Genomic DNA, 12335 nt, shown 5'->3' with positions numbered 1-12335 from the left:
CTGCTGCTCGCCACGTCGAGACAGATTTCTCCCCATTTTCACGGACGAATCGTCAAGAGGCATTTGGCAATCAGAGGACCCAGAGGCCCTCAGGGTTCTCAGGGGTCCTTTTGACGTTGGCCACTTCTTCCATGACTTTGGTGAACCTTCTTTTCCTCATCTGGCGAGGCGTTCCCGGGAGGTAGGGCCCGTTTTGAGGTCATTTCGGCCAATTACACGGCGGCCGATGGTGATGACAGGCCCCGTCTTCAACCAGCCAATCCCGTGTTGTATCGCCGGGGGCCCATCACCAGAACCCGGATGGCCCGTCGTGCAAGACATCACCGCCATGAGATGATCCAAAGCCCGGGATGGTTGCAGGTGGAAGTGAACACCTTGATGGCAGACAGACTGTCGAAGTAAGGAAGCAGCTTCATGGCAGGCTGTGCACATTGTATAAATATCCAAATCGCCGAGGAATCAAGAGCGTGCCCAACTTATTCCCGAACCACCAGTCCTCGATCTTGAAAGCAGATACACCTACATATAAACTTTATCAAATATGGGCAAGAAACTTACGGGATCCTCGGCAAAGTCCAAGTCGGGAGGCGTCGTGGTCCCGGCGAACACCGCCCAAAAGCCCAGCAATGCGCCGCCTAAGCTGACCCGTAGCGACTCTGGCGTCGACGTCACGAAAGATGCCGAAGCCAAGCCACTCCCCGTGACCCTCCTCTCCGGGTTTCTGGTATGTAGACAGACGGCGTGGGAAGAACGTGACATCAACCAACAGGACTGACACATCTGCACAGGGGAGCGGCAAGACGACATTGCTGCAACACATCCTCAAGAGCGACCACGGTCTTCGGATCGCCGTCATCGTCAACGATATCGGGGCGTAAGTTGTTGATCACCCCCATAGAGACTTCAAATCATGTTCAAAAACGCTAACCTTGCGTCCCATCCACAGTGTCAACGTCGACGCCTCCCTCATCAAGAAGAGCCACCGGCTGACCAAGACGGAAGAAAAGGTCATCGCCCTGCAGAACGGCTGCATCTGCTGCACGCTCCGTGGCGACCTGCTGGAGGAGCTGGTCAACCTCTCGGAGCTCCACGAGTTCGACTACGTCATCATCGAGAGCAGCGGCATCAGCGAGCCCGAGCAGGTCGCCGAGACGTTCGACGCCCGGCTGGCCGAGCAGATGGCCGCCCTGGGCGAGGGACCCGAGGGGCTGGACGAAAACACCATGAAGCTGCTCAAGAGACTGTGAGAAACCCAGGACGACTCCGAAAGATGCCCCGTCTCTCGCATTGGGACTTTTGCTAACGGTGTGATTTTCCATCAGAGCCGACGCTGGTGGCGTCGACAAGTTCGCCCGCCTCGATACCACGGTCACCGTCATCGACGCCTTCACCATCTTCAACGACTTCCACACGAGCGACCTGCTGTCTTCCCGGCGCGACGACGTCGTACCGGAAGACGAGCGGACAGTGTCGGACCTCATGGTCGACCAGATCGAGTTCGCGGATGTCATCGTCCTCAACAAGATCGACATGGTGGGTTAACGCGCGCTGAGAGTGGTTTCGCAGCCATCCGAGAGACTCAATCTAATCGCATACAGGTCTCAAAAGCCGACCGCGCGCGCGTCCTCGACCTGATCAAGAAGCTCAACCCACGAGCCAAGGTCCTCGAGGCCAGCTACAGCAAGATCGACGTCAAGGAGATTGTCAACACGAACACATTTGACCTCAAGGTCGCGCAGTCGGGCGTCGGCTGGCTCCAGGACTTGCACGCCATGACGGTGCGCGAGGTGAGTCTTTCAACAGTAGTTTAGCCCTTGGCGGAGTCAAAGCGAGGCTGACGGTTCCTCCTCGCAGGTCAACGGCCGTAAGGCCATCACTCCCAAACCCGAGACTGAAGAGTACAACGTGCGCAACTTCGTCTACACAAGGACACGACCCTTCCACCCCCGACGCCTGTGGTCCCTCCTCTACGACAAGTTCATCCTGCAGATGGAGGCGCCCGAGGATGACGAGGACGCCATGGACGAAGACGAGGACGACGCTGACATGAGCGACGCCGACGGCTCCGACGAGGAAGCCGATGATGACGACGACGACGACGAAGAAGAAGAAGAAGAAAACGACGACGAGGACGACGACATGGAAGACCCCCTCGAGCCGCCAGAAAACGACGTGATCCTCGCCAACAAGACGGCCCACCCGCTCTTCAACCGCCTCTTCCGGTCCAAGGGCGAGTTCTTCCTCGCGACGCGGCCGCACCGCGCGGGCGACTGGTCGCAGGCCGGCGCGATGCTCACCATGACGGGCGGCCGGCCGTGGTTCTGCACGCTCCCGCCCGAGGACTACCTCACGGGCGACGCCGAGGTGGACGCGCTGGTGGCGCACGACGTCGACAAGGGCGGCGAGTGGGGCGACCGCCGGCAGGAGCTGGTCTTCATCGGCGAGAACCTCGACGTCGGGGGCCTCGAGGCCGCGCTGGACGCGTGTCTGCTCGACGACGCGGAGTGGAAGCGGTGGGGGAAGGTGATGCGGAACGAGCGGTGGGACGACGAGAAGAAGAGGGACAGGCTGCAGGACTTGTTCGACGACGGGTTCCCGGACTGGGCGGAGGAGGACCACGGGGACCATGAGGGACATGACCATGCGTGACCATGGATGATGGGGATGATTTTCGAGGCATAGATAAAAGGCTAGACTTGCCCAGCAAAAGTTGTTCTGTCGAAGACATAGAATGGATGATTCATACCAGCTTTGCACCGAAGTACTTTGATTCCTTGCCCATGCCAAGGTTGAACATTGTAGCGCAGGACCACTTCTTGGAATGGAAAAAAAACCTGCTTACTCGGAATGAAATCTATCAGACTCTCTCTCTAACTCAAAAGAGCGGCTCATCAGGAAACCATTTTACATTCAGTTCATCGAGATATCACGTGGGAGGAACAGGTATGTTTATGGAATGATTCTCATATTTCAAACATGAGGACGAGCCCGTAAAAGGGGCCCGTCCGACATCCGATCGCATCTTACATCCAGTGTCTTCAAAGTCATACGTATGTACAAGAATAATGGGGTTGAGAAGGCGGGGGGTCACCAAGAGGTATCCCGCCAACTCGGGTTCAACAATAACACAGCCTTCCTTATCTACGGTCTCCCTTTTCCCCTTTGCATAGCATCCCAACCAAAAGAGCGCGCGACGCTTAGAAGGCGGCGCGGGCGACGCGGCGGCGCATGGAGCGGGCGCGGCGGCGGGCGGCGGACTTCTCGCAGTCGTCCTCAACGTCGTTGCTGGGCGTGGCCTCGTTGCCGGAGACGGGAGTGGCCGGGGCGGTGCTGTTGCCGCCGTTGTAGTCGGGGATGCCGGCGGAGGGAGCGGGGGCCGGGTTGGTGACGGGGGTAGTGGGGGTGGTCGGGGTGGTGGCGCCGTCGCTGCCGGTGCAGTCGCCGTCGGAGGTCTGGCCGAGCAGGTTGGCGGTGTGGTCCTCGCAGGCGTTGGGCCAGGTGGCGGGGCCGGGGGGCGTGTAGCTCGTGGGGGCGGGGTAGTAGATGTTGATGAGCAGGCCGGGCTCCTCGCCGGTGTAGGCGCCGGGGAACTTGACGGTGGGCTCGGGGGTGCCGGAGGCGGCGCCGGTGACGGAGATCTGAGCGCAGGCGATGTAGAACTGGGCGCCGCCCTTGGAGCCGGCGCCGTGGAGGCCGACGTGCTCGGCGCGGAGGAGGTACTCGCCGGTGGGGACCTCCTTGGGCAGGGTGAAGGTGAAGTTGTGGATGCCGGCGTTGCCGACGTAGCTGCCCCACTGGAGGCCGGCGTCGGTGATGTCCGAGGTGGTCAGCTCGTAGATCTTGAACCAGTCGCCGTCGCCCTTGTAGGAGTTGACGGCCGAGGGGGCCTTGGACAGGTAGACGGCGAGGGGGCCCGGGTGGCCCATGTCGTTTTCGACGATGAAGCCGAGCTCGTCGCCGGCGTTGACGGCCTTGGTCTCGGTCTTGGCGAGGACGTCGTCGTCGTTGCCGCCCTTGTTGCAGACGATGCCCTCGGAGAGGACGTCCTCGACGGGGGAGTTGGAGTTCTTGGCCTCGCGGACGAACTGGTAACGCTCCGTCTGCTCACCGTTGACGATGAGGGTAGGGAAGACGTAGTGGGCCATGGCCTGGGGCACGATGGCCGCGGCGGCGAGGAAAGCGAAAGAGCGCATCTTGTGTTTTTTGTTTTGGTGAAGACCGGGTGGTGTTGTTGGTTTTTTGTGTTATGGAAAGATTGGACGGGAAGAAAACTGAAGAGTTGATTTTCCACCAGGGAATGAAAGAAAGTGAAGTTTCAAAAAGAAAGAATGAAAGTTGTCTGTACGATGACAAGAGACACAGCGATGGTTGAGAACGAAGAACGGAGAGGGAAACGAAACTCCAAAAGGCGAGGAAGAACGGGTTCTCTTATATCCCAAGAGTAGTGCGTTTTCCCACGCCCCTGGATAGATATCCCAAGGGGGAGGGGAGGGGAGGGAAGGGGGGTGGACCGTTAGCCATCAGCCGCCATGCCAAGTTCCTTACGAGATTTCACAACCCCCACATGGCTGCAATCTTTCTTCTTCCATCCGTACACAACGGTGTAGGCATTATGGGCGCGGCGAAAAGGGGGCGCCAGTGGTGGTTGAGAGAGGAGAGCATGGGTCGGGGGCCGTAAAACCCGGCCTTCTCACTCAACCTTGGCGGAGAGAAACCGAGAGAGAGACAGAGAGAGTGAGAGAGAGAAAAGATACTTACAGCCATAACCAACCGTTGAATCTTGTTTGAAACATTGGACCGACCGCAGGCACAGCCAGCATCCATTACCGTCCAAACACGGTCCCTCGCCGCCGGGGGGTTGTCCGGTCGTTGATTGGGTTGCCATGGGCGAGCCGGGGGACGACGGGGTCGCAACTAGAGTGAGTTGACGACATCAGCCCCCCTGGGAGGACATGGGATGTCGACCCTCCTCGAAATACAGTCGCCAAGCTTGGCTCATGCGCCGATTCCTACATGATCCTGTTCATCTAAACTTCCCACCTCGCTTGCAGCGGCGTCCCCTGTCGAGTCTAGAGTCGTCCCTCCGAATCGGTCGCTTGTAGATTATCAGGTATCCACAGAGAACCACTCACTCATCCGTACTAGGCGCTGGGGAGGGGATTTCTTTCTTCGTGCTGGTGGGGTTTGGTCTCTATCCACGGACTAGGCTGTTCGGGTTCCTGAATCCTGCATCCTGCTTGCATGGGCAGCGCGATGGAAACGGCCTTTTTTTTCGTGTCTGACCGTTGCAGGCGTCAATCTCGGGCGACATGCCCGGTTTGCTTGTCAATCCCTGGCCGTCGGTAATCAGGAGCGGGGGGGAATATTGCCATCAATTGACCAATATTGAATATTTTGGTTCTTCAACGTTCGTATCCGATACATACCGTGACCGAAAACAGCCCATAATCTCCTAGAGACATCTTTACCAGCTAGCCAAGACCACTGGAGTGCCGTTTCCCCAGGGTCCAATCAGTCTAACTTTCGTCTCACAAGAGATCCCGCGATATAGGCCATGCCGCGGCGAACTCTGTTCTCTGGTCTGGTTCCTGATCGACGCGCCCGTGGTGGTATTGGACAGTGTTGCATTCACCTGAAACATGGGTCAGGGGGCACAGCAAACGAGAAGAAAAGAAAAAGAAGAAGAGGAGGGGGGGGGGAAACCCGCTGGCGCCGAACTCGCCCCCCCCCCCCCCCCCCCTTGCTGCTGATCACTTTACACGGGACGAAATATCCACGCAGATAGAGACCAGAGTCCACTCGCATCACGGCGCTTGGATGCCCCCTTCGGTACGTGCAGCCGAGAGCTGCTGGTTGGGGCCAAGACTTGCATGACTGCACGAGTAACTCTGTTCCTCTGATGAGTGCTGGAATCCTTCTTCTCGCCTTGCTTGCGGTGTGGGATGGCCGAAGAGCGAGGCCCGGCATCAACCTTGACGCGGCACCATCACCAGCACGGCGCAGCTTACTGATGGAACATTTGCCAAGGCCCCCAAATGGTGGGAAAAAATAGAGTGTCTTTGTTTAAGTCCCGCTCTGCCGAGATATCATAACAGCCCTCACTATGAATTTAGATCATACAGTCTACTCTAAGCACGAGCGTCACCCAACTCCACGCCGGAGCCGCTTCTCCTCCACCTCCTCCTACTCGTCCTCTCATCATCATCATCATCATCTCCTAAAGACACCGGTGGCCCTGTCCGAGGGAAAACAAGGCCAGCCCCATCGAAGACTATTTGGTTAATATCGGCCTCCATGGGCCATGGCCGAGCCGGAGGGATGGTTGAAGCTGGGACTGCCATCCAGCCCAGCCGCTCGGTCCTGCTCCGTCGTTGCGCCCCCCTTCATCCGGTGTAAAGAGTCTTCCCGCATCCACCGAACCCTGGCCATCTGGCTGAAAGGGGCAAAGATGCTGCAACTAACCGCGGGAACTCCTCTCCTCTCCTCCCCCCCTCACCCTCTCGGCCTGCGTCCCTTGCAAGGCGCGCGCTTCTTTGCAACCTATCTACTTCGCGCGCCCAGCCTGGGCGGCGAGTGCGGTTGACGATCCTACTTTCACCTCTCCGTGCGGTTGGAGCTGATTTGTCGTGCGTTTGTCTCAGCTTCATTGACGGTCGACGATCAGCGGTGCCCGCGTGACGGGGGAGGGGGGGGACCGGCCTTTCGGCGTCTGCAAAATCGCTTTCGTACTCGTCGTTGACAACGATTTGGGGCTCTTTGGCCAGAACTGAACCTCCTCCGTTCATCATCGGTCCTCTCTTGCCGCCGCCGCCAAGAAAAGGTGTCCAATATCGCCAGAAGGGGTTCCGCGGGTTCCTGATCGCTAGTCATTCCCTCAAGTTCCGATGCATCCCATCGGGTTTCCGGCGGTGTATTAGGGTTCAGATGGAAACTCATGAGCAGCAGTGGCCCCGATGGCTGTTTTGGTTCCTCGACGAACGTTCCCCGCCCGCCGCCCCTTTACGAGTCAGACATGCTCAGTCTTCTGGACAGCAGAACGATCATTTTAGAGGAGCGACTACCTCGTCCGCCTCTGTGCTCACTCATTGTCATCCTGTTCATGTTTGCTTGTTCTGCCCAACGACTTCTTTGCCGCCGCCCATCCAGTCCATGCTACCCCGAGGCGAACGATCATGTCTTCGCAGAGTCTTCTTCGAGGCCTTTCGACCCAGCTGTTTGACTTTGAGCTTTGGGTGGGCAAAGAAGCGACAGAGATATCGACGGCCTTGGAAAGTACTAACCACTCATAACTATAGCCGTATGGCTCACACCAGAGACAGTTCACTCTAGTTGTCAAGTATTCAGAGCATCAATGACGCCTACCCCTCCATCATTCCATCATTCCACCATTTGGAACTAGGACATGACGCGTTCTAGTCAAGTTCCACACATGATGGTGGTAGATGAAAGGCTTGGGCATCAAAAAGTGGTCAATCACAACCATTCCAATGGTTGTGATGGACTCTTGATTCGTTCCAGTTGTGCCATGCAGGTCACTGACGCATATCTCCCCGAGATGTATGTTTTGTTCCAAACGTCTACTGCAGAAATGCATGCCAACGATTCGCGCACTGGCTGCACTTCGTCCGATGCCCTTTTGTCCAGATTGAGTCTCACTTTTGTCACTTATTTCTCACCCAAGACGGGGGCATGCAACACTCTCTGAGCCTAGTAACCACTGGCCTATTGCGAACTTACAACAGTCTCAGAGCAATGTCCAGGAAGATGGCGTCCAACAAAGAAGTCTGAACTCGACTGGGGAAAGCCTCTTGCTGTGTCTTCCGCGCCCTAGGTTGAGTCGTGCGTCTGACTTGCCGCATTTTGCGTCGTTCTCAGAATCCCTGAGACATCATGCATGCCATCGAAGGAGGACAGACAGCCTTTATCCATTTCGCCTCGATTCTAGGCCCGCCATGTAGCACACATCTAGAGTTGTTCTCTTATAAATGTTTTTCAAGAGAATATAGAGAGAGCTGCTGCCTGTTATGGATCATGACAAGGAGCTTTTAACACCACTTCAAACTGACACGGCTGAAGTCGTCGTCAACCAGGCCATAACTGCATGTTGACTTTGAGCTTGAGACTAACAAGTTCAATAAACAAGCGACTTGAAGAAGACGTCATGTAGTTCGGGATAATCTTCATGCTGAATGTGCCGCCCCATGGTTCGATGCATTGTTTAGTCAATCATGGCGAATGGTTGAGCCTTCTATATTCTGGCAACGATGCTTCAAACCGTGCTGTGGCCTCCATTGACGTCGTATACATCACATCAGCTTCTACAGTCGTACAAAAACTAGTGATTTTTCAGCAGGAGTAACAATAGCGTCCAGAGTGCTTGTTAATCGTCTGTGCGATCAGCCAAGGTGTCAATAAACCAACTTCAAGAAATCTCACCGGCAAAAAGTCTATCACAAAACACAAAACGATGCCCCTAAACAAGAGTTACAAAAAATATCCCTCGAGACAACTTTCTGATGGTGTTACGATGTTTCCGATCGGGAAAACTAATAAGGGACGCCTTTCAACGGCAACCTGCCCCTACAGGCACAACTGTGTAGCCAGACTTGCAACTGGCGCATATCGCATCGGGTTTCCCTCAAAGACCCCGGCCAGACTCCTCTAACTAGTGATTCAGACCCAAAGTCGGCCACCCACTTCATCGCTTCTGATTTGCACGAGGACCCGGAGCCGCAACGGAGCGAACAAGCGGAACCGCAACGCGGCACCGCAACGCGGAATATGGGCCACCGGGATTAGTTTCCGTTGCCCCGGACGCATCATGCATGTTCCCGCGTTTCCCCGCACGCGCTCTACGCCCAGCAGAACTGACTTGGGGGGGCACTGGTGTGGTAAAACGGCACCGATGGCACCGTGGCATCGATGGAATCTCATCGTTGGATCTGTTCGTCTATATCTGTGTCTGAACCATGGAACAGATCAAAGCTCTGTGTCTTTGATCCGACGGCCAAAAGGCTCCGAGGCACCACAAGAGTCTCAATCCCATAAAGCTCTCTCTCCTGGCCCTGGAACCACTTCTATGCAACCCCGCCATCTCAAGTGCGGAGAAGTCATGCATCTCACCAGTCTGGGGTAATCCGAGCCGCCGGCGGGTCTGGCATCAAGGCAGAGTTCAAGCTATCCGGCTAAGCAGATCACGCCCATACTTGGCGACAGCAACCCGAAGCTCTGTGATTTGCCCGGAGGCTCGGGTTGTCTCTGGCTTCCCCCGCATCCGAGGCGGGCTTGCGTCGTCCATCGAACTCCACATGTGCGTCAGAAAGCGTTGAGAAGCAAGACGGCACAGCAAGCATTATTAACGGCTGGGCGTGTTTGCCAGAGTTTCGTCCTACCTGCTGGCTGCTGCCCCCGATCTATCCCCGGAGGAACCCCTCACGCTTGTTCACTATGAGGTTGTCAGGTGATGTCACGACTCAACTTTCTCGGGGCGGAGGGGGGGGCGGAAAGGGTCCCTCGTGTGACGACGAACGAGAGGAGCTGCTTAGTTTCCATAAATGCTGCTTCCTCGCCCTGACCTCCCCTCGAAGCTATTCCTGAGTCCCGACATCACCTTACCAGCAACCCATTGACACACCATTCGCAAACTCTGATCTCGCCAGCAGACAATTCACGAGACCAAAGCCATCATGGCAGGAACCTATGCGAAAAGCGAACGGGTCGAGCCCGGCTCGGTCAACCTCCCGCCCCGCGCGTACCCCCCATCGGTGCGCTCAACATCCGTCGATGCGGGGGAGGTCGCGGCGAACGTCATCAAGGCCTTCAACGCCGCGCTGAGGTCCAAGAACTACAAGGACCTCGCACAGCTCTTCGTCTCCGACGGCTATTGGAGGGACCACCTGGCCCTCTCGTGGGATTTCCGCACGCTGAAGGGGAGAGACAAGATCCAGAGCTTCCTCGGCCAGTCGTGCCGGCTGCGGGAGGTCTTCATCGACGCCTCGACGTCGTTCCGGGCGCCGCACTTCGCCCCCGTCGACGCCCACGGGAAGGTGCAGTGCCTGCAGTTCTTCATCAAGGCCAGCACCGACGTCGGGCCGGCCGAGGGCGTGGTGCGGCTGATCGAGTCCGGCGAGAAGTGGGAGATCTTCACCTTCTTCACGGCGCTCCGCGAGTTGAAGGGCCATGAAGAGCCGCTGCGCCACCGGAGGGAGAAGGGGGTAGAACACGTGCGTCAGCGGGAGAGTAAGAACTGGAAGGAGAAGCGGGAGGACAGCATCAACTACGTGGACAGCGAACCTACGGTTGTGATTGTTGGTAAGCTTCCATAAAGCCCCTGCCCCCCCCCCCCCTAAAGTCAGCTTCATGTCATACTCACAGCCATCCAGGCGCCGGCCAAGCCGGCCTCACAGTCGCCGCACGGCTCAAGATGCTCAACATCAACGCGCTCGTCATCGACAAGAACGGCCGGGTCGGCGATAGTTGGCGCAAGCGGTACCACCAGCTCGTGCTGCACGACCCCGTGTGGTACGACCACCTCCCGTACATCAGCTTCCCGGAGCACTGGCCCGTCTTCACGCCCAAGGACAAGATGGCCGAGTTCTTCGAGGCCTACGCGAACCTGCTCGAGCTCAACGTCTGGATGTCGACGACGCTCACGGGGTCGTCCTGGGACGAGGCGAGGCAGCAGTGGTCCGTCACGCTCGACCGGCAGAGGCCCGACGGGACGCGGGAGACGCGGACGCTACGGCCGCGGCACGTCATCCAGGCGACGGGCCACTCGGGCAAGATGTTCTTCCCGGACATCAAGGGCATGGACAGGTTCCGGGGCGACCGGCTCTGCCACAGCTCCGAGTTCCCCGGCGCGAGGCCGGACTCGAGGGGCAAGAAGGCCGTCGTCGTCGGGTCGTGCAACTCGGGCCACGACATCGCGCAGGACTTTTACGAGAACGGGTACGACGTGACCATGGTGCAGCGCAGCTCGACGTCGGTGGTGTCGTCGAGCTCCATCACGGACATCGGGCTCAAGGGCCTCTACGACGAGGACGCGCCGCCCGTCGACGACGCCGACCTCTGGCTCTGGAGCCTGCCGGCGGAGCTGTTCAAGGCGCTGCAGGTCGGCATGACGGAGCTGCAGAACGCCAACGACGCCGACCTCCTCGCAGGCCTCGACCGGGCCGGGTTCAAGCTGGACATGGGCCCCAGCGGCGGCGGCTTCTTCACCAAGTACTTCCAGCGCGGCGGCGGGTACTACATCGACGTCGGCTGCAGCCAGCTCATCATCGACGGGGCCATCAAGATCAAGGGCGGGCAGGAGATCGCCGAGGTGCTCCCCGGGGGCCTGCGGTTCGCCGACGGGACGGAGCTCGAGGCGGACGAGGTCGTCTTCGCGACGGGGTACCAGAACATGCGGACCGAGGCGCGCGGCATCTTCGGCGACGCCCTGGCGGACCGGGTCGGCGACGTCTGGGGCTGGGACGACGAGGGCGAGTTCCGGGCCATGTGGCGCGGCTCGGGCCATCCGGGCTTCTGGTTCATGGGCGGCAACCTCGCGCTGTGCCGGTACTTCTCCAAGATGCTCGCGCTGCAGATCAAGGCGAGAGAGGAGGGCATCGACCAGGGGCAGCAACGGTCGACGACGAGGGGGGTTCTGGGGCTGGTGGGCGGTGTTCCCAAGCTGTGATGATGATGATGATGAGGGTATCGTGGTTGTCTCGCCCGTGATGCAGCGTCTTCTGGTTTTGTTTAAATCCTGAGTTGAAACTTATCTTCCGGTAATAACTAGGCGACCCGGACCACGTGTGGTTGCCGATCTTGCGTGGATGTTGTGTGGATGCTGTTGCATGGATGTTTCCGGTGAGGGTTGAAGAGTATCCATAGTCACTCGTTGAAGAGGTCATAGTGACAGGTCGGGGAGATTGATCAACCCATCAAAGATGAGCGTTGCCTGTATTTGTCTAGGAGAACCTTACTGGGGAGAAACCTGGCTCTACAGAGTTGACTTTTCTTTAATTACGTGTAATAAGACCCCATCTCGTTTCCTCGCCTGTAAACAGGACCTGTTAAACATTTGGCTTTGTAGCCGTCTTACTTGAGATGAAAAGTCTTATGACAGCCCTCCCCTGCCAAGAGCCGGGACGATACCGTTCTTCGTAAAGAGACATCAACCGTCAGTGGAACCGCGACTTGCTGATGAACCTGTCACGTCGTCCTCGTGACCGTAGATCTCCAATAGTGTCGTGATCGGCATCAACATTCCGAACTACACCCACGTTGCGCCCTGGACAAGCTCCTCTCTCGGTTGACGACAGCATTCGCAATAGGGGACGATCCGCTTTGGC

At 57.8% G+C, this 12335-nt stretch overlaps 3 protein-coding genes across 3 annotated transcripts; 2 read left to right on the top strand and 1 right to left on the bottom strand.

The window, feature by feature from the left end:
- Positions 1-541: 541 nt before the first annotated feature.
- Positions 542-2649, top strand: CH63R_01521 (CobW/HypB/UreG; the record flags this gene model as incomplete). Its single annotated transcript, XM_018296496.1, has 6 exons — positions 542-724; positions 789-874; positions 947-1243; positions 1323-1533; positions 1599-1787; positions 1855-2649. 6 exons carry the CDS (start codon positions 542-544, stop codon positions 2647-2649), a joined length of 1761 nt encoding a protein of 586 aa, XP_018164858.1.
- Positions 2650-3197: 548 nt separating this feature from the next.
- On the bottom strand, positions 3198-4193 carry CH63R_01520 (Glycosyl hydrolase family 61; the record flags this gene model as incomplete). The annotated part of the gene is made up of 1 exon (XM_018296495.1): positions 3198-4193. The coding sequence occupies one exon, from the start codon at positions 4191-4193 to the stop codon at positions 3198-3200; it is 996 nt and encodes a 331-aa protein (XP_018164857.1).
- Positions 4194-9686: 5493 nt separating this feature from the next.
- On the top strand, positions 9687-11677 carry CH63R_01519 (Flavin-binding monooxygenase-like protein; the record flags this gene model as incomplete). Its single annotated transcript, XM_018296494.1, has 2 exons — positions 9687-10311; positions 10383-11677. 2 exons carry the CDS (start codon positions 9687-9689, stop codon positions 11675-11677), a joined length of 1920 nt encoding a protein of 639 aa, XP_018164856.1.
- Between the last annotated feature and the right edge of the window lie 658 nt (positions 11678-12335).

This window comes from Colletotrichum higginsianum, chromosome 1 (assembly GCF_001672515.1).
Source record: "Colletotrichum higginsianum IMI 349063 chromosome 1, whole genome shotgun sequence".
NCBI classification, from domain to species: Eukaryota; Fungi; Ascomycota; class Sordariomycetes; order Glomerellales; family Glomerellaceae; genus Colletotrichum; species Colletotrichum higginsianum.
Note: the sequence above shows the minus strand (reverse complement) of the source record. Positions and strands in the feature narration are given on the sequence as shown.